Source organism: Sinohyriopsis cumingii, unplaced genomic scaffold (genome assembly GCF_028554795.1).
Source record: "Sinohyriopsis cumingii isolate HCF-2022 unplaced genomic scaffold, ASM2855479v2 utg000837l, whole genome shotgun sequence".
Taxonomy (NCBI): Eukaryota; Metazoa; Mollusca; class Bivalvia; order Unionida; family Unionidae; genus Sinohyriopsis; species Sinohyriopsis cumingii.
In genome coordinates, this window is record NW_028315936.1 from 756,315 (window position 1) to 778,995 (window position 22,681).

At 33.3% G+C, this 22,681-nt stretch overlaps 1 protein-coding gene across 1 annotated transcript in view; it reads right to left on the reverse strand.

Annotated features, from left to right (window-relative positions):
* Positions 1-2,944: 2,944 nt before the first annotated feature.
* LOC149773177 (CCR4-NOT transcription complex subunit 1-like) overlaps positions 2,945-22,681 on the reverse strand; it is a 39,615-nt gene continuing 19,878 nt past the window's right edge. Inside the window, exons 4-19 of the mRNA XM_089946682.1 lie at positions 22,048-22,141; positions 20,768-20,944; positions 19,538-19,683; positions 17,520-17,727; positions 15,967-16,034; positions 14,447-14,699; positions 14,022-14,258; positions 13,212-13,375; positions 10,997-11,114; positions 10,167-10,268; positions 9,635-9,892; positions 8,584-8,652; positions 7,830-8,013; positions 7,107-7,239; positions 4,447-4,581; positions 2,945-3,092 (exon numbers count right to left, since the gene is read on the reverse strand). Coding sequence (XP_089802808.1) covers positions 2,945-3,092; positions 4,447-4,581; positions 7,107-7,239; positions 7,830-8,013; positions 8,584-8,652; positions 9,635-9,892; positions 10,167-10,268; positions 10,997-11,114; positions 13,212-13,375; positions 14,022-14,258; positions 14,447-14,699; positions 15,967-16,034; positions 17,520-17,727; positions 19,538-19,683; positions 20,768-20,944; positions 22,048-22,141 — 2,494 coding nt within the window. The remainder of the gene's footprint in view (positions 3,093-4,446; positions 4,582-7,106; positions 7,240-7,829; positions 8,014-8,583; positions 8,653-9,634; positions 9,893-10,166; positions 10,269-10,996; positions 11,115-13,211; positions 13,376-14,021; positions 14,259-14,446; positions 14,700-15,966; positions 16,035-17,519; positions 17,728-19,537; positions 19,684-20,767; positions 20,945-22,047; positions 22,142-22,681) is intronic.

A 22,681-nucleotide genomic window follows, 5' to 3' on the forward strand; every position in this document is an offset into this window, starting at 1 on the left:
AATGAAAATGCAAAAATGTTGGACAAAAATGGCAATAATGTTAATTTTATCACTGATATTGATGAAACCACATATGTAGATGACATTGATGGATTTACTAATAATTTAGTTGTATACAATGATGTGATGCTGGACAAAACAATCAAATCCAGCTCGGATATTTTCTTGAGGCAGACAAAAAAATACTGATGTGATTTATGTTACTCAGCAACATGCACAAATACCTCCTTAACAGAGTTTATAAACATACTCTGTAAAATATTCATCAGACTTGGTGCAGCAGAGATAGTGACATAATCAGATTTAAAAACTTCTTTTCAAAATTACAATCTACTTCACACAGATTTATAACAATAAATTTGCATGATCCTCAATCATGATATCGTATAGGTCTTGATAAAATATTTGGATGAGAGATTAATATAATGCACAAATAAATTTTGAAAAAACAAACGACAAAGATAAAGTAAAAGTAACACAGTTAGAGAAACTTTATTGTCCTTAGTTTCTTCGTTTTCATGGGAAGCCTTATTTTTCAGCAGAAGGTCTGTTCACCCTCTCTGCTGCTATTGGTTTGCATGTTTTATATATGATCAGGAGGATATGGGTGAAAAGTATACCATTAGATTAACTACCATATTGTCCCTGGATAAGGCAATTACCTGTCACTAAAGACAATTCACATATAGTCATAAAACACAAAACCAAATCAGTATGAGAGTTTCTGCTAAACTGTGGAATACATCTTGTAAAAACAAAAACAACAACAAAAAACAACTGCAAATTTGAATATAAAATTAACATTGATAAATTATCATTTGCAATTGATGAAATTCACTGCAGGCAATGTATTGAAATTTGCCATGTTTGGAAGACATTCTGAAAATATTACTTCCAGGAGTTGGTACAGCTATATCCCAAAATTACCTGTAAACCCTGACTATACAAGTTAATTGGGTAGAAAAACATTGGGAACTGTCATAAAATATTACCAGTACAACCAATCCATAACTAAACTACCAGTCATGTCATGCAATTTTCTGCTACAAACATTCCAGCTTTCATCATCCATTAATCAGAATGGATGAAAAACCTTTCCTGATCTTACATAATCCTTTCATCAAAATGTGCAACACTTTTATGGCAAACAAAAAAAAAGTGAATAGCTTTGAGAAAAATAAAACAACATACATACCAGTAACATTGTTTTATTACAAATGGTGGACTTTACAGATAACAGTTAAATATAAAGCATCCATATGGGAATATCATCAACCTTTGTTTTGCACCACGATATTAAAACAACATAACTTTGCTCATTACTAAGGCCCCGTTGAAGGCTCCCGTCTGAGTGGACATTAGGTAAGATATTACAAAGTTTTACATTTGTCAAAATCATTCTTTTCTAGTAATGGGAACATTGATATCTACAGAAAAAATATTTCTAATCAGTAAAACACGCATATGCAATGCAGCTGAGATACTCAAATTGCTATAAAATCACTTTTACACAAATAATAATACAATGTTAATAAGTTATTCAGTGGCTTTTGTGCACTTTCACTGTAAGTTATGACTTTTTCAGCACGGATGAACCACAATGAAAAATATTTTGATATAAATATATAGTGTTTATAAACAATTCGCAAACAAGTTATATGTACAATTCATAATATCACCAATAGTGAGATAATGTTGGCAGGGACTTGCACTTGTTAAAATGAAAAACAATACAGACATGGGTCAGATAAATTTCAAAATCACATGGTGTCTTGGACCAACCATTACAACATCTAGTTGCCTAGCTCAAATTCAGTAGCCTGCTGAAAGCACAAAGAGATATGGATATTGCTTTCCCAAACAAAAATAGCAGTATCAAGACACAGGACTGTGTCTCTGAGCACACATTTCGTCAATCTCACTGAAGGATTTGTGACCATTTTTTTTATTTCACAGATTTTTAAACATGAAATTAAACTTGGTCATATGGAATACTTTGTTTTAATAAAATGTGTAACCTGATCAAGCCCATTATTATACTGCAAATTATTTATCCATGAGAATATGTTTTCATTACAAATTAAGACAGCACAAAACTGATATGATATGAAAAGTTTCAAAAGATCCAATATATTTTTCACATGCCAAATTTATTTTGAAGCCTTACATGCAACTCTTACATTGCCAAAATTATTTGATCTTCACCAAATAAAAAGTTATTGGTAATGAATTGTATTCAATGTAGCACAAAGAAAAAACTGGCAAAATTGTAAAATTTACAGGAATAATCACTTTGATTTCTTCACAATCAAACCACATTCATTTCATACCTGCACTTGTAGCCTTGTTAACAATAACATACATTTCCATGTTCAAATAAATGCTAACATTGCATGATGTTAAAATATATATCCTCTCATATAAACATGATACTGAGATTACATATTACCTGATACTTAATGATATAAACCCAAATTAAATTATGAAGTGCTCTGTAGGAAGATGGACAAACAGTACAAAATATTAGATTTAATTCAGGTTTTTCATGAAAGCTACAGGAGCTAACCTAAAAAGACATGCAACACATTTTCAAAGGTCAGTATTGACTAAGATCTACCTATATGTTGCTACATTTCTTAAATGAAAAACATGAAAGATGTATGTCTTTAACAAATCTAAAATACTTTTAGAAAGTACAGGATTTCATTTCCAAGAAAGAAAAAAATAACTACATGTATGAATGCTGAAACATCCACCCATGCATTTTAGTACAAATTGGGACCCTTTAGATACATGCAACATTAAATATCCATCCGTGCATTTTAGTACAGCATGGGACCCCTCAGAAACATATAGCATTAAATTAAGTTTTGTGACTTATATGCCTAACAAAATAGATTTGTTTATATTTATAAAATCTGGAAGTATATTCAAGCCCATACAGTTATTTCTTGTTACAATCTCCATTACTATTTCTCATCAAACAATGCCACTTCCAGTCCTTCCTTTCTTCCTGTATCTCAGCCAACTCTGGTTCATGTGTGGTAGGGTTTGATACTTTCTTTTCTAATTGGGCCACATAATTGAACAATCTGCAACAAAAGTAAGAAATATTATACTCCATACACTTAAAGTGTACATATGACATGTGATGCAACTTCAAAGTCAAATGTAAAACAGCCGATAAAAAAAAGGGTTGCAATTTCCCACAATCAATGCATTACCTTCTGGAAATGTTAAGCCAATTCTGTTGTTTTTTAGCCACGTTTTTAACTGTATTTTTAGTTGTCTGTTACTGATCTATTTTATACAAAAATGTTTATATCTTTGATTTAACACATTCATATCAAGTTCAGTACAAAAATCATTGTCATGGAATTCAAGAGATACAAGACTTGATTCCACATCAAAAGTCTGGTCAAGTCCATAATAATTCAAAAAGAGGGAAACCTGGCTATGTGTGGTTTTGTGTTTATTGGCACAGCAACGCATGATGTTTATACTGAGCTGAAGCGATTGGAGCAAAGTGCCTTGCCTAGTAAGATACAATGGTAATCTTACCTGGGTTGATTTGATGGTAGAATCTAAAACTGCACCTTGTGGTTAATTCTGTCATGCTATCAAATCACATCATTTACACCTTTTTATATGACCATATAGTAAGGAAAAGTCGTGATATAAATTTCAAGATGGCATTTTAAAGTAACAATAACTTGAACCTGGGGTGAATGCATCTGTAAAATTTCATGGCATTCCCTATTGTTGATTAGGAGTAGAGAAAACAAATGTGTAAGCTGATGGACAGATGCTGGACAACATGCCATAGAATAAGCCCTTCTGATTTTTGACCAGTGAAGCTAAATATATCCATAAATTCATTACACGTATATAGACATTTGTCAATATGTAGCAAGAAAAGGAATGCAAAAAGCAGCTTTCAAGGAAGCAATTAATAAACTTTTTAAGGCAACAACTAATGAATATTTCAAGGTAACAACTAATGAATATTTCAAGATAGCCACTAATGAAACTAAAAACCTTTAGGTACTGAGTATTTCAAATAAAAACAGAAATGAAGTTGTATGTAATCAGAATTGTAGAATTACTTTGTAACTGTAGTGTAGATAAAGATTACATCATGGCTTATCATCTACTATAGTGAAGACAAAGATTACTTCATAATGTATCATGTAACTGTAGTGTAGACAAAGATAACATCATGGCTTATTGTGTACTATAGGGAAGACAAAGATTACTTCATGGAGTATCATGTAACTGTAGTGTAGACAATGATTACCTCATGACCTTTCTCACTGACAAATGACCTTTTATGACACATTAGTCAAATGACAAATTCTATTATACTGCCTAGCATATTACTGAGAAATCTTTGTTAACTTTACACAATATCACAGACATGTAACCGATCTATTGTCATGTACTCACTTTTCTATTTCTGGAGCACAGTGGATATAGTCACGACTCCAGATCTTGAAGATGGGGTTCTTCATGAGCTCAATGGCTGTGATAAGCAGGCCCCATGGATAAATGTGATTAATAGTCATCCTCTCCAGTACTACTCTGTTAGGAAAGAATGGAGATATTATTGAACATCATGCAAATATGAATCAATGGAAACAATAACTTCACTATTTATATAACGATTTCATGTTAATATGTCACAAAATTAAATAACAGCCTTAACTTATGTGATAGGGTTATTCCCATCAGTCGGAAAATAACTCAATTTTGATATCACTGCCTTTAACTTTCATTGAAATATGTAATTGATTAATACAATATATTATAGCTATTTATGTTTAATAATTGTTGTTTTAGACTTAATCTCATTATTTTGTGGGGTTTCGCCAACAATAATAATTTTAAAAATTCATGAAATCATGTAAATGTTAAATTCAAGTAAGTTCAAATCACATAAGTCAGTGGATAACTGTACTGTATCTACCTGGCACATTTAAATGTTATAAATAATGTATGTAGTATATACATAAGCAAGACACACAAACAGGCATATCATTCATGTGGCTTCTATAATTTCACTGTTTCAATAACCAGACTTGTGTAAGCAGTATAAGAATTCAACTACATAAACTACATTTTTTTTGACATCCTGATATAGATTGTTTCTAAAGTTGAAGGCATAATATGGGTAATTGTACATGGTAAAGACCTCCATTAATATGCACTAAAGCATACATTCAGTTCAATCAAATATGGTGTCCAGAATGATAATAAGCTCAGCCAATCTGATGTATGTCAATCATTATCAAATATGCAAAATATATTCATAATATAAACATACCCTTGAAGTCTATCAAATCATATTACAATTTCCAGATCCATGGTGGTAATAAGGTCATCCAGTAATACATAAGATTATCTCATTAAAATATCAGTAGATCTTGGTCATTACTGTAATCATCCAAGATCTTGATGATACAAATTTATATTTCAGATCTGAAAAACAACTTGATCAGAAATGTCTCTTCCATAGGGACAGGAAGCCTGACCAATCATATACAAGATTGATTCATTAATATGTAGATCTCATTCATTATTGAACTTTTCTGAGAATTTGAGACTGGTATATATTCCAAGTCTGATGAAAGCCACAAATGAAATTCAGCCTCAGAGTGGTAACAAGCCTCTAATGACATAATAACCCCAGCCAACTGTACACAAGATTTGCCCATTGCTTAAATTGGTGACATAAAACCACACTGCAAATATGATCAAATTTGGATCAAAATTTATTTTTTCCAGTTGGGTAACATTAGTATCATTAGATCTCGCTCATTACTGAACTCAGTTGATATCATTCACATATTCCATACTGTATCAAAATGTGTGTGTGTGTGATTTGGATTTTTAACATAGCTTTAAAACATTTCAGTCATATCACTATGATGTAATCACAGTGTGGCTGTTTTTAGTGATGTCATGCTGCATACATGTAGCATGATGCCCCACCCAGTCACATTATCTTGACACTAGAAGGGGCCCCGAGTGGCCGAGTGGTCTAAAGCACTCTTCATTATGGATCACTGCTATCTCACCTCTATCTACATGGGTTCGAGTCTAGGATTCGGCCAAAGTGGGTATGTGAGAAAGCTTGCCAGTAGCTTCTTTTGGGTCAGTGGTTTTCCCAGGTCCTTCCTCCACCATTAATACTGGGCGCCATGCATAGCCTATCATGTGCTGAAAAATGGCATTAAACCCCATAACAACAAAAACTTGATGTCAGATTGACCAGTCCTAATGCTATCCTCTTAATGCTGAGTAACTAGCAAGGCAGCTGTTACTACCATTTGTGTAAGTCTTTGATATAACTTGGCCAGCGTTTGAACCCACAACCTCCCACTTCGGAGGCCGACGCTCTAAATACTAGGCTACCAGAGTGGTATATCAAAATGCAATCAGAAATATGGCCTCAGTAATGAACCCAATTACATACAAAGAAAATCCAATATGGATGGATTTTGGTCATTACTGAACTCATTTGAGATCTTTGACCATAATTAGATCAAAAATATGGTGTTTAGTGTTGGTAACAAATGAGATGCAAGATCACCTCAATAATATTCATGGATTGTGGTAATAACTAAATTCATGAGAGATTTTGAAGATATAAACCCATATTCCACATTTCATTTCAAATGAATCAGAAACAGAGACTCCAACAATAAATTATTGATGATGCTCACTTGATCAATCACTGAATTCAAGTCCATACCATAAGCTCCCTTTAGCTTTTTGGCCAGGTGAATTCAAAGATGAACATCTACAACTTTAATGCCATTACTTTTTTCTGTTTAAAAATGAAGCCAGTAGAAAAGACAAAGCCATGAAAATAAATGACCTCACTTGGAACTTTGTATTTTGGTGATGAAAACAAAATTAAAGCTTCAGCAGTCTGAAGCTATGTCTTATAAAAAAATATCTCCATCTTCCATGAATGCCATAAAATGCATGTCTGACTCATTGACCCTCCAACAAATTATTACGTCTTTCTGTCAACTTCTGAAAAAGATTGTATTTAGATTCAGTGATACAAGAAAAATGGCAGTAGCTGTTGGAGTACTTGCCTGGAAATTTGTTTATGGATTTCCTCTTTCCTGGTGGTATTAAACAAGTACTGCAGCAGGCAGCTGAAGTAGTGTGTGTGACTGTTTGGGTATGTCAGCTGATTTGAGATGGCAGTAAGGAACAAATAACAACCTGGGGAAAAAATTAATATTGTAAAGTAAATTCTAATCCACAGCTATAACTGAAAGCAAAGAATGAAGAAAAAGTAAATAGTAGCTGAGAAAACACAATATACATGTGAATTTGTTCCCTCTATTTAGGCACGACAACAAGACATTGTTTTATACATGAAATCATCACCAGGAAATTCTTCAATTTTAATCATTTTTGGTCTAACCCAGCTGAACTGTTCTAAATCATTAAGGACGAGTCCAAAATTTCTGAATCCAGGAAATTCTTATGCACACTAAGACTAGTGGATCAAAAGGTTCTTATGGCTGCATGTTTGCATGAAGAAAAAAAAGGAAGGCAATGGTATGCATGCTTTCAAATATAAGCAAACCATATACCAACAACTGTACAAAAAGTAGTTTCATATTCTCCCTGTGACAAAGCTTTCAAAGAACACCATCTTGTGTGTTAAGTACAATGTTTAAAATCATGTTACACCTATATATAAAAACAAAGACTGCTAGAAAATGTCAATTTCTTACTGTGTGCTTTCATTGGCAGAACATTAATGGCAATCACAGCAAGTATTAATTTAGCCAACCATTACGTACCCATTGTATCTAATTGAGATACAAGCTCATCAAAGAATTCCATGTAGTTGGAGTCAGCAATGGTGCTCATGCTGGGTGTCAGACCTTTGCTCTTGATGCTGTCGATGGCCTGAGTTCCCACATAAACAACAAGTGCATTGATCAGTGGAACATTGTACTTGAAAGGGCAGTAGAGTTCATTTGACTGAAATAAAAAAAAATAGCATTGTGAAAGAAATTTTCAAGACATCATTCTGATATGCAAACTGCACTATTATTTTCTTGTTGCCTGTTGTGCTATAATATACCATGGTGGAATACATGTGCCTGAGGTGAGGGCACTGTACGACCTGCAGGACAATACAACAGAAGTTTCCAAGGATGAAAACAATAACAAAATTCATACATGGCTGACCCATGATATGACAAACATATCTACTCATTGTCTGTAACTCACTAATGGCTGGACATGTCTGTGGTGCTGACTTATCATCAAGTCATGGGGAAAAAATCATACTGTAATACAAATCTATGTAGTTTGCTAATCGGAACTCGATTACCATGTGATGTATACTGTATAAATATTTTCACATGAAATCTTAATTTTGATGCATGTTCATAAAAAAGCACAAAACAAGCAAAGGCCTGCTCTTCTGTCCTACAGAAACTAAATTTTTTGATCCCAGAAATTATCTTAAAATGGGTTTCTTAAAACACATACAAAGACATTTTGTAACTGGTGGATTCAAGATAATGGAGTTGCAATAATGCTCACCTTAAGATTGTTCATGAGCTTAGAAAGGAAGACTACTGGAGATCCTCTTCTCAGATATGAATCCAAATCCTGTGAACAAGAACAGCATTTATTCAGTTCATTTATGCCACTGTTTTTCTACCTCCATTTTACAATATTTATTGGAATGTAGATGTCTGTGTAAAGTTAACAATCACACTTTTATATATGTGTGGACAATTTATAGAAAAATTATAGTCTGATTGTCCTCCCCATTTTTTTGCCCCCCTCCCAATGTAAAAGAGAAAAGCACAAATGAAATAAAACATGTACAAAATTTAGTCAGTTCACTCATTGATTTATAATTTCAGACCTGATTATGACCAGTGGAACCCAAACACCAATAGGGGGATACTACACATGTACATGTATTTACATAGAAGAAAAATATTACTTCATCAGCTTCCAATACCTACAATGTCGAATCAAGCAAAGGAAAAGAATAACAAAAACAAATTTACATTTCACGTGGATTTAACAAATGGTGTAACTTTTATATACCAACCTGCTGGAAATTAAAGAATAATCCAGCAGTTACCCAGTAGGATGAACTTTGGTGATATGTTAGTATGGAAATTCAGTTACGTCTGAAACGTGCATACCATGCCAGTGTTAGGGCCACTGTGGTCAGTCAGGTTATAAATTATAAATCAAGGAATGAAATGAAATGAAATTTCTGTGCACACTTTTATTATATAAACATTAAAGATTTTCATTATAGAAATCAGTAGGGGGTAGAAACAGAGACTTATACAAAAGTTATAACATTTTTTGTTATTAACTGAGTCAAACAAAAGTTTTTTTTTCACACAGTACAGATAATTCTCAAGAACACACAGGTTAAAAAAAATCATACAATGTGAAAAAGTTGCTGAAAAGTTGATGCATACAATTTGTTTTTTATGAAATATACAACATATTTCTCAAGGAGAAAGTCTAGCCTTGTTAGCTGTTGTAAATATACCATATTTTTATGTTACACATATCAGAAATATCTATAAACCAAAGAGAACTTTGAATAAAGATAGCTTACCTTCCTGAAATGTGCTGTCTGGATCATGTTTATAAAGCTTGTGCTAATGCGTGGAGGATGTGCTATTTCTGGTAGCATGTCAATCTTCAGGTCAGGTGCAAATGGATCTGGCACACATATCTTACGTGGAACAGTACTCAGCAAGAAGTTGCGAATTTCGATGCAGTATGGCGACATGGCATCACAGAATTCATAATGATGATCACACAGAAAGTCTGGGAAGTTACGTAGAAGGACTAGCAACATTGATAGTGTTGTCTGTAAAAAGATGATATTTAGTTATGTTATATCAACATAGTTTATTGACATCTAAATCAACTAACTTTTTAAATGGTTAAAAAATATGAACAGGATATTAAAATATTAAACCTGACGTAAATCTGGCATCCGGTTAAAAATGCGTTGAAAGGGATTATAGAGGATAACTTATCTCTGAGATCAATGTTTAAAGACCTCAAATAACATGATCTATATAACTATACTAATTTTCCAAAGAAAGAATTGTAACAGACCCATATCTGGCAATGCTTACCTTGTACATTGTTAGTATTGAATTTTCAAGACAGGCATTCCTGAGGAATGGAGAGAGGAACTTGAAGAGATCAATTAATAGCTTGGCATACATGTCCCAAATCTGAAAATGTAAATCAGATCCTATCCTAAGTAAGCATGAAAATCATTATATATTATTGAATCATGATTATCATAACACTTCTCAGATCAATAATTGCTGGAAAATGTCAAAGTGAAAACATTCTATTGAAACAATATTTGTGATAACATGGATGACATATCATTTATGCATTTTTTAGTATTTCACCTTTAAAAATCCATGCCAGGTCATTCTAATATGAGTTCACACATATCTCCTCTCAATATCTAGATCAATTTACCACAAATTAAAAAGAAATCCTTTACCCACATTTGGACAATTGTACTGGTCTTAAAGTCCGTGGTTTGCAAATTTTGGCTGAGAACAAAAAATAATTTTCAAAAAAGACCCCAAAATAACTCCAGTGCTTTTTAAAAAAATTATTTTGACCCATCCCGATAGTCTCTGTAAGTTGAGGAATCCTCAGTCTGATCATGTAGCCAATCAAATGTTTAATTCTAATTTGGAGATGGCAGAGATGTGAATTTGGAATGGATGGCTAGGTAGACCAAAGTCATTGCCATATCCCAGATGATTTGATAGGAAAAGGTTGTAATAAAAAAAATAACATTTTTATTTTGGATATATGGCGGTTTACTGAATCAACAACATTAGTAAGATTTCGAACTTAGTCCTCTTAACACAATATGAAAGGTCAAACATACTCTGAACAAACATTTTTGAGAAAATATGGGTAAAATGAGGCATACCTGCTGTTCTGATGTGTAAACAAGCATTCTGTCCATGAAGACCCTGTGTGACACAATCTCCAGCCAGGCTTTGGCAAATCCTGGAGCATTAGTAGGTTTCAAAACATGTAACAAGTTGCTGGAAAGAAAAAGGACGAAAAAATGTAAAGAAAGATCTACAGATCCTACAAATATAGGATGAAATTTCTTTTAAAAAATTAAATGAACTATCTTGCATATGAGTTCATCTCACTATCATATTGCATGAGTTTACAAGATCACCTCAATATCATCTTGCATAAATTTACAAGACATAGACAGTATTTCTATAAGTCTACACATAGACAGCATTTCTATAAGTCTACACATGTAGAGTATTTCTATAAGTCTACACATGTACAGTATTTCTATAAGTCTACACATAGACAGTATTTATCTATAAGTCTACACATAGACAGTATTTCTATACATCTACATATATACAGTATTTATATGTCTAGACATATCTGTAAAATTCATGGTACAGTAAGAATAAATGTGGTATATGCATAAAAATAGGCCTTGAGAGTGGTGACACATAATGGGTGGACCCATTGAAATGGTGTTTACATTAAAAAACAGGCCTTGAGAGTGATGACACATAATGGGCGAACCCATTGAAATGGTGTTAACATTAAAAAAACAGACCTTGTGAGTGGTGACACATAATGGGTGGACCCATTGAAATGGTGTTTACATTAAAAAACAGACATTGAGAGTGGTGACACATAATGGGTGGACCCATTGAAATGGTGTTTACATTAAAAACAGGCCTTGAGAGTACTGACATAATGGGTGGACCCATTGAAATGGTGTTTACATTAAAAAACAGACCTTGAGAGTGGTGACACATAATGGGTGGACCCACTGAAATGGTGTTTAAATTAAAAAAAGACCTTGAGATTGGTGACACATAATGGGTGGACCCATTGAAATGGTGTTTACATTAAAAAACAGGCCTTGAGAGTGATGACACATAATGGGTGGACCCACTGAAATGGTGTTTACATTAAAAAACAGGCCTTGAGAGTGGTGACACATAATGGGTGGACCCATTGAAATGGTGTTTAAATTAAAAAAAGACCTTGAGATTGGTGACAAATAATGGGTGGACCCATTGAAATGGTGTTTACATTAAAAAACAGGTCTTGAGAGTGCTGACATAATGGGTGGACCCAATGAAATGGTGTTTACATTAAAAAACAGACCTTGAGAGTGGTGACACATAATGGGTGGACCCACTGAAATGGGTGACACATGGCAATGGGTGACACATGGCAATGCCATAAGCTACATAGTCTTAATACCAAATGAGTTACAAATTAGTGTTTCTCACACATAAGTGAACAATATCATAATAACTGTACAACTGTAAATATTCTCCATATTGTCCATTATGAAAATATGGTTTTAATGTGGACATTCACATATTCAAAAAGGATCATTCTGTCTTACAATCTGAAGATGGTCTCGGTTATCAAAGTGTTGGCAGATACCAGACTTTCAGAGACATGAATCATTTAATGATGACAAAAAGAAAGATGCATGTTAATCACTGCAAAAGACCCAATGACATTGTATTTGCATTCATGTCATTCACATCAAAAGACCCAATGACATGACATTTGCATTCATGTCATTCCCATCAAAAGACCCACTGACATTGTATTTGCATTCATGTCATTCACATCAAAAGACCCACTGACATTGTATCTGCATTCATGTCATTCACATCAAAAGACCCACTGACATTGTATTTGCATTCATGTCATTCACATCAAAAGACCCACTGACATGGCATTTGTATTCATGTCATTCACATCAAAAGACCCAATGACATGGCATTTGCATTCATGTCATTCACATCAAAAGACCCACTGACATTGTATTTGCATTCATGTCATTCACATCAAAAGACCCAATAGCATGGCATTTGCATTGATGTAAATTACTTCATAAAGCCATTAACAAGACAGTGTTTGCACTGATGTCACTTCAAATTTCCCACTGAAATGATGGTATTTGCATTGATGGAATAAATGGTTAGACAGCTTGTTTATAGAGAATTAAATAATCTTCCTGAAATTAATGAAATGCAGCAATAAATACAAAGTGGAGAGAGAGAGAGTAAACATTGCATAGAATATATGCAAACTAAATGTACAGTTCTACAAGAATTAAAAAAGAAAACACATACCAGAAGGTATTAAGCACTTGGAAGTTGATGTCTTCAAGGATAGGCTCTGCAGCATTGAGTTCAATGAAAAGCCTAATGAAAATTCTGTGGTACGGCAGCTGGCGGAATGGTGTCTGCTTGACCTCATGATCTTGTAGTAACACTCCAGCTATAATACCTAGCACCTGGAAACCAGTTTCAAAACATAAATGCCTAGTTGGATAAAGTTTCACCACATACATCAACTCAGTAGCAACTGTGCCTGAATGGCTGATGACAAGTAAAGACAACTTCAATTACAAATTGTCCCTCTTGGAGGACTTAAATTGTAAATCAAAATCATGTAGAAATTAATTTGAAAATTGTACCAACTTGTCTAAAACATTACAATTACTTTTTTGATACTGATTGGAAGGTTAATGAAAGCACTGTCAGAAAACCTACCCTTCAAAGTTTACCAATGAAGATGACACCCTAGCAAATATTAAAACAATGGCATATTTCTTATGCAAAATCGTACCACTTTACAGCTGCTGCTTGCAGACATAGTCAGATATTTTTGGCCAAACTTAATATTTTATCAATATTGGGGAAATTGCATATCCTATCTAAATGAAACTATTTTCACCAGTTTGTGCATCAAGAGTCAGTTGATCAACTGCTTATTGCTCAAACCTTTAACTTTATGCTGAAAAAGTTTAAATTACCATGAGCAACTGCATTAACCTTGCAAAAGCAGCTTCTTTTCTTAAATAAATATATGAAAATTATTTTAAAAAATTACACAGATGAGTGCTGCATCATCCCTGAGACCAAAGTATGTTTAATTACCTTATTCAGCAGATTGACTTTGGTGACAGTGTTTGCAACACCTCCCGAGTGTTTGACCAGCAGAGCCAGCAAACGGGCATAATCATCCCATATGAAGCAACATTTAGTCCTGATGTTAATGGAGCTCACGAACTGTTGACATAGTGCCTCGTTGCAGAAGTCCACGCACATCTCTGTACACAGACGGACAAAGCGGGAAATAAGGTTATCTGTCTGTAGTATATCAAGTTGACGTGCCTGTAAATTGTACAAGTAAAAGATGGAAAATGAATTTGAATAAATGTGATAGTTAAATTTCCACAAGCAGGAAAACTAAGAGATTCAAAATCACTGAATTTCACAAAACATTCATTGTTCACCAAAGCATGGCTTCCATTTTAAAAATGAATTGCTAATGTCCAAAATATAGAATTAATATACCGCACCTGTCGCAAGAATGTTGCAAAAGCTAGGTGACTTTCTCTGGCAGGTAGTGTGTGGAGCATGTTGATCCATTCCAATAGCAGAAATTGTGCCTTTCCATACAGCCCAGGGGGGTCATCTATCCTGCGAGCCTGGAAAATACTGGATTGCATCATAGCAGTGGGGTCTCCATACAGTTCGTCCAGTCCATACAGTTCGTCCAGTATGCCAAAACTCCAATTACACTGGTACAGGTTTTCTATCAGTGATGTAAGGCTGCAAAGAGAGTAAATATATTTTCTTATTGGTGAGAAATGGGAATGTTTCCTGTTCTGAAATTAATGATGAAGACTGATTGAATGGTTCTTTCAAAATCAAATTAGTCAAAAAGTACTGCAGCAACATTTCCCATATTTTAAAAGGAATATTGTAATTTTAGCCATTGGCAAGACTTTTATTCATCAAGAATAATTAATGAAGCAAAATGAAAATATGGACACCAAAACATAATAGCTGCTGTCAGTTTACTTTTATTCAGAATGACTTCACCAATAAACTTAAAGAATGAATGCAACACCTGTAGCTTAGGCTGCATGCATGTATTTGAAAGTTCAGAAAATACTGGATTTGAAAGACTTTGCAATGTTCAAAAGTTCTTCCTCACCAATTGATAAAATACTCACATAAGCGTACCACAATTATATGCTACAGGTGATGCTCGATGTCATAGATGTACTCCTGAGTTTATAGTAAAAATGAAGAAAACGTTTCCCCATAAGAATACTTGTAAAGTGAAATTATACCTCAAAATTTTATTTATGTATAATTCTGAAGCTATGCCATAATGCTTATTCCCTGAAACACACTATGCCATAATGCTTATTCCTTGAAACACACTATGCCACAATGCTTATTCCTTGAAACACACTATGCCACAATGCTTATTCCTTGAAACACACTATGCAATAATGCTTATTCCCTGAAACACACTATGCCATAATGCCTATTCCCTGAAACACACTATGCCATAATGCCTATTCCCTGAAAAAAGCTATGCCATAATGCCTATTCCCTGAAACAAGCTATGCCATAATGCTTATTCCCTGAAACAAGTTATGCCATAATGCTTATTCCTTGAAACACACTATGCCACAATGCTTATTCCCTGAAACACACTATGCAATAATGCTTATTCCGAAACACACTATGCCATAATGCTTATTCCCTGAAACACACTATTCCATAATGCCTATTCCCTGAAACATTGTGCTAATCATAATCATGTCATGCTCATTGAGAATTCTGGGGTAAGAGAAGAGACAAGTTTTATCAAAATCATCACATCTGTTATGAAGAAATTTGAAATGATGTTTTCTATATGGTAGTTTTACAAGTCATGCCAATATTAGAATAATACCATAAGCTCACTGAATTTTATAATCAGATGAGCTAATATTACCAAAGAAGAAACCTCTGATGTTGGCATCCGAATAGTTTTATAAATAAAAGATTGTATAGTAGAAAATTAAGGAAGTAGACTTACCATTCTGGTGCCTTTCTTGGGTTTGCAGAAATCACTGTCAAGGCTTCAATAGTGGAACTTAAATCAGTCTGAAAATAAGACAAACAGATATCAGAGCATGTACTGACTTATTTTCAATTCAAAACATTAGTGGTTGGAAGTAAATTCTATGAATTATGTACATACATAAGGTGCTTAAATGATTTACCTTTCTGTATTATGATTAAGACTTTGCAGCTGTTCCAATTAGAAAGCAAAACTTATACCTCTAGATGAACCTACTTACAATAGTAACAAATTTAAATATAAATCATTTTCCAGGTTTTATTCCATGTATTTTATATCTATTCAGAAGCTTATTCACAATTTTGTATACCATTAGGAAAAAACAAATTTGGAATACATTTGAAGACTCTACATTCAGTAACTAACAAATTATAATATATTTTCATTGTATTTTATATCTATTCAGAAGCTTAATCACAATTTTGTATACCTTTAGGAAAAAACAAATTTGGAATACATTTGAAGACTCTACATTCAGTAACTAACAAATTATAATATATTTTCATTGTATTTTATATCTATTCAGAAGCTTATTCACAATTTTGTATACCATTAGGAAAAAACAAATTTGGAATACATTTGAAGACTCTACATTCAGTAACTAACAAATTATAATATATTTTCATTGTATTTTATATCTATTCAGAAGCTTATTCACAATTTTGTATACCATTAGGAAAAAACAAATTTGGAATACATTTGAAGACTCTACATTCAGTGACTAACAAATTATAATATATTTTCATTGTATTTTATATCTATTCAGAAGCTTAATCACAATTTTGTATACCATTAGGAAAAAACAAATTTGGAATACATTTGAAGACTCTACATTCAGTGACTAACAAATTATAATATATTTTCATTGTATTTTATATCTATTCAGAAGCTTATTCACAATTTTGTATACCATTAGGAAAAAACAAATTTGGAATACATTTGAAGACTCTACATTCAGTAACTAACAAATTATAATACATTTTCATTGTATTTTATATCTATTCAGAAGCTTAATCACAATTTTGTATACCATTAGGAAAAAACAAATTTGGAATACATTTGAAGACTCTACATTCAGTAACTAACAAATTATAATATATTTTCATTGTATTTTATATCTATTCAGAAGCTTAATCACAATTTTGTATACCATTAGGAAAAAAACAAATTTGGAATAAATTTGAAGACTCTACATTCAGTAACTAACAAATTATAATATATTTTCATTGTATTTTATATCTATTCAGAAGCTTAATCACAATTTTGTATACCATTAGGAAAAAACAAATTTGGAATACATTTGAAGACTCTACATTCAGTAACTAACAAATTATAATATATTTTCATTGTATTTTATATCTATTCAGAAGCTTAATCACAATTTTGTATACCATTAGGAAAAAAAAACAAATTTGGAATACATTTGAAGACTCTACATTCAGTGACTAACAAATTATAATATATTTTCATTGTATAGTAAATGTGAACCTTCTAATCTACTAGCTTACCACAGTGACAAGACTTTCGATCCCCCTATTGATACAGTAGCACTGTACAAGCTGCATGGCAAAAGTGACTGCCATGGGATTCTTGCCACCATCCATCAGCTCCACAAGACCCGTGGCATACTGTTCCAAATTAATCAGCTCAGAGCTGATCAGCACATCTATTATTTCAATGTTGTATTTTTTATCATCGTGATGCTGTATCACACATCTGTACAGAAAGACATAATAACTATCTTAGTATTCACATAATTCCCTTGTAGTTTGCACCGTTCTTCCAATTTTAAAAATAAATAGCCTCAATTTCCAATTTAATCATAATTTTCCGATGTCATAGTCTAAATGGAGCTTTCTATACTAGCATGGTATCCATACTTGTGGGGGGGGTCAGTCTATTTTGATTAATTTGTACATTATATTCCGATGTCATATACTATTCTATACTAGCATGGTATCCATATTTGTGGTGGTCAGTCCATTTTGATTAATTTGTACATTATAGCTACAATTTATTTAATGAATTACTGTGCACATTATCAAAATCCTTGTCTTAATTTTTACCCTTTTGGTTTTGGACAAATTATGATTGCTAATAATCAAAAATGCTTGTGTTTAACCTCACACATATATATATATATATATATATATATATATATATATATATATATATATATGCTGTCCACATTCTCTCTTCTCAACTAAGCTTTTCTAAAAACCAGAAAATAACTTGTGCTGGCTTGCATTTAGAATGTGAAGATAATCACAGTGTTAGATACCCCCTACTAACCATGTCTTACAGATTTTAAATTCTTCAAGGCACTTGTGTTTAAAATAATGCAGAAGGAGTGCAAACTGCCAAGGGTGCATTTGGCAAATGTTTAGTAGAATATAATTCAGACTGCAGTCCTGTTCTATGATGCATGAGTAAATAGTTATCTAAGCAAGGATGTCATTTCCAGGGATTTTTTTTATATCTCAAATATATATTACTACATAAAGCTGACATTTTAACCTCAAACAACTTTTGGCCTTAATGCCAGCATCAGAACCATGGGGTATGTGGTTTAGATTCATAAAACCTTAATGCCAGCATCAGAACCATGGGGTATGTGGTTTAGATTCATAAAACCTTAATGCCAGCATCAGAACCATGGGGTGTGTGGTTTAGATTCATAAAACCTTAATGCCAGCATCAGAACCATGGGGTATGTGGTTTAGATTCATGGGGTATGTGGTTTAGATTCATAAAACCTTAATGCCAGCATCAGAACCATGGGGTGTGTGGTTTGGATTCATAAAACCTTAATGCCAGCATTAGAACCATGGGGTGTGTGGTTTGGATTCATAAAACCTTAATGCCAGCATCTGAACCATGGGGGATGTGGTTTAGATTCATAAAACCTTAATGCCAGCATCAGAACCATGGGGTGTGTGGTTTAGATTCATAAAACCTTAATGCCAGCATCAGAACCATGGGGTGTGTGGTTTAGATTCATGGGGTATGTGGTTTAGATTCATGGGGTATGTGGTTTAGATTCATAAAGCCTTAATGCCAGCATCAGAACCATGGGGTGTGTGGTTTAGATTCATAAAACCTTAATGCCAGCATCAGAACCATGGGGTGTGTGGTTTAGATTCATAAAACCTGCTGGAATAAACAGCTTAGAAAGATTTACCTGAAGTCTGCTATTTATAAAAACATTTACTGCGCTTCCAGTTTTATAAAACATGAAATTAGTGAGGCTTTGAGCAATTTTGTACAGATGATTGGACTATTAAATCAAAGTATCTTTTTTTAAATTAGGGTTTTTATAGAAATCAATGTATGGTAGGTGGAAAGGCACACAAACCATACTATGTGGGTTATTGACAGTCTATTAGAAAGTTCTTATAAAACCAATAGATCTTTACAATTTAAAACTGATACATAGTTACATGTATACATTCTAACCCCTTCTTCACAGTTACATTTCTGGATGGTGCCTACAATATGGAATGCAGTTGTAACTATGACAACTAACCTTGTAACCTCGCTTCTAGTCCAATGAGGTCCATACATTTGCATGTCTTGCAGTCCCTTTGGCACCAGCAAGTGACAATCTCTGAACTGCATCAGCAATGAGACATCTGCCATCACATTGTTGCTGTCCAGAAACCCCTCCATTGCCTGGAATAAAAACAGCAATCATTCTTAATACATACAGGTTTCATCCCAAAATTTTAAAAAAAATTGACATAAATTAATTTTCAAGCACTGATTAAGTGGGAATTAATTGGGGATAATGTTGATATGTACAGTCAACACGATTTCACTGTACACTGGTCGATTTGGTTTAAAGTCTAATACATATAAACAGCCCAATGTGACCTTGACCTTTCAACATTCATAACAATAAATTATTGTATGCCCCATGACAAGCTTATTACTGGTGACAATTAATGGCAGCAGTAAATAGCACAATCAGATCCAAAAGACCGTCTGCTCAAGATGTAAAGAAACATTTCACCACAAAAGGTGACCTTTGACAGAAAGAAATGGAACATTGATCGCAGATGTATAAACATACTAAATACTTTTCCTTACCCATGCAAGGGATTGTGATAATGTACTTGTCTCAGAATATCTATCTCTCTTTGCTTGTCCCAATTTCCTAGTTAGAAGCATGAGTGACAACACAGTGCTACTCACGTAACCAACAACCGATGAGAATGATGGTTATTGCATGTAAACAAGAACAATCTTATTTGAATGAAAGTTAATTTGTATTATTCTTGAAATCAAAATTAATGAACTGGCGAGAACACTAATTAATATAGAGGACAGCAGATACTAACAGGGATAGATTATGTAAACCCTTGACTGTGCTTTACTTGTTTTGGTGACATTTATCACAAAGATTTTGTTGTAGTCAAGATGAACGCAAGAAAAAAGTAAGGGCAATATCCCATTCAATTTACTTCTCACCAAATCACTCAGAAAATATGTCCATATGATTATATATTTTTGATAGTAACATAGCAAAAAAAGCCACCACTCATGTTTTAAATTTTTGCAATAAAGAGTTTTAATACAATGGTTTTCTTAATTTTTAATGTTGATAAAAATTAATACAACTGGGAGATAAACTGACCAATACATCCTCTCAGATATCCTACACCAACTAGTGGTCATTATCTAACTTACAAAATCAAGCAATAATAATGTCTACATATTATAAGAAAAAAATATATTTCCCCATTGTTCTACATACTTTTTCAAGAAGTAAAATAACAAAGGCAACTTTGTCCTGAGCATTCCTAGCGAGTATGATGCCATTAAGTAGAGAGTTAAGCTGACTGGACATTTGGTCTGTTCCAGGGATATTCCCTATCTGCAGCATGCACTGCTTGATCTCCTCTGCAATTCGGTCAAAGATTAACATCATTGGCTGAAAAAAATATGATCTTTTAGTATTTAAAAAAATTTAAGGAAAGACATTTTTATTTAATGATGCAAGATATATCCCATAGTGGATGATAAAAAAAATAAAGGAATCTAAACAACTAGGTAATATATTCTGCAACTGCATATTAAACCCTAGATCAAAATATTAACAAGCATCTTATGTTCTCTCTGCTCTACACAAGGCACAAAAATTAGATTATGTTACCAGCTCTAAAAATTTGATAGCCCGATGCCCAGGTCTCTCTAATTTCAATTCCAATCCATCCAGTATTTTAAGTCAGGAACTCATCGGGCTTGTCATGAAAAAGCTTCATCAATCACACTGACGAAATGCATTCAATATGTTGACCTGCCATAACAGAGTGTGATGCTCAAAACATGCTTTTACTCCGAAAACCCTGATACACTTGTATTAATTGTAGAAAATAGAGCAAAAATGTAAACACTTCAATAAATACCCATTGCAAGAGGCATGTATAAACAGTTACAAAGGCAGTCATGATTGGAGCTGATATAAATTTATCCTATGGGCAGTTTAAATAAAATCAATTAACTAGTAAAAAGGTCAGACATAAATCAACATTGCATGGTTTACTTAACTGGCTCGCGTTTACTTTTTTTGAGCCTGGTGTGCTAATTTGCATAGGTAAAAAATATAAAGTGGAACAAACCAAACAGATGCTGAATGCATGTAGGCAAACAAAAGTTATTACTTATGATTGCCTTAATGATCTGTATCTTTTTTAACATGTAAGTACTTCAAATCTAGGCAATAATTGTATTGTATAAACATGTAGTTTCATCAAAATTAAATACTGATATCTCATTTCAAGTTTCCCTCTCTCCTGTTTAAAAACAGGCCAGTATATTTGTGATGTTTTATAAATCTTAAATATTCTAGGGGCCGGATTTTGTCCCAACTATTATTTTCCAGGGTGAGAGAAAGTTGTCCATAGGCGATTCTGTAACTCAACCATCCATCCAGGACTAACAAGCTTCCTGGAAGGTATGGACATTATCATCTCAATATCACGATGGCCAGGTGGATAAGGATTGATTCAGGTGCACGTCAACTAGATCACTTACCTGTTGAGGCCTCTCATTCCATGTAGTAGAAAGCGATATGTTACTGGAATAATCCTTGAATGCTTCGAATAAATCCATTGTACACTGCAGTTTGCTGAGGGGTCACGTCACCAACCTTAATAAATAAGAACATTTAAGTTCCAAGATAGTTAGCATGCAAGATGTTTCCAGTGATGTCTTAAATAAGGATATTTCTCAATGATATCCATTCCATATAAATAAGAAGCAACTTACATTACATACCTATTGCAAGTATTCTTGAGAAATATAATAATCTCAGCAAGAGTTGACAAACGTCAGTTTAGCATCGCTGTCCAGGTAACATTGGATCAAGACTAATTGGTGCCAGTTTTAATGGAAACTCTTGATTGCTCACGATAAGATAATAATGTTTTAAAATTATCAAATCGGGCTTTGTTCTATGATGTGTTACATGTGTCATCTATATCTGCTTTGTTCTATAAAATATTTATATTATACTTATGCAACATATACTTTCTTATGTATATTTCAATAATACAGTTATTTCCCAGTAACTAGTAAATAAACATTTATTAACAATTGAAGGCATATTTTGTTGCCATGATGCTAAATAAAGGGAAACAACATAGGGTGCATATATACCAATTTTGGT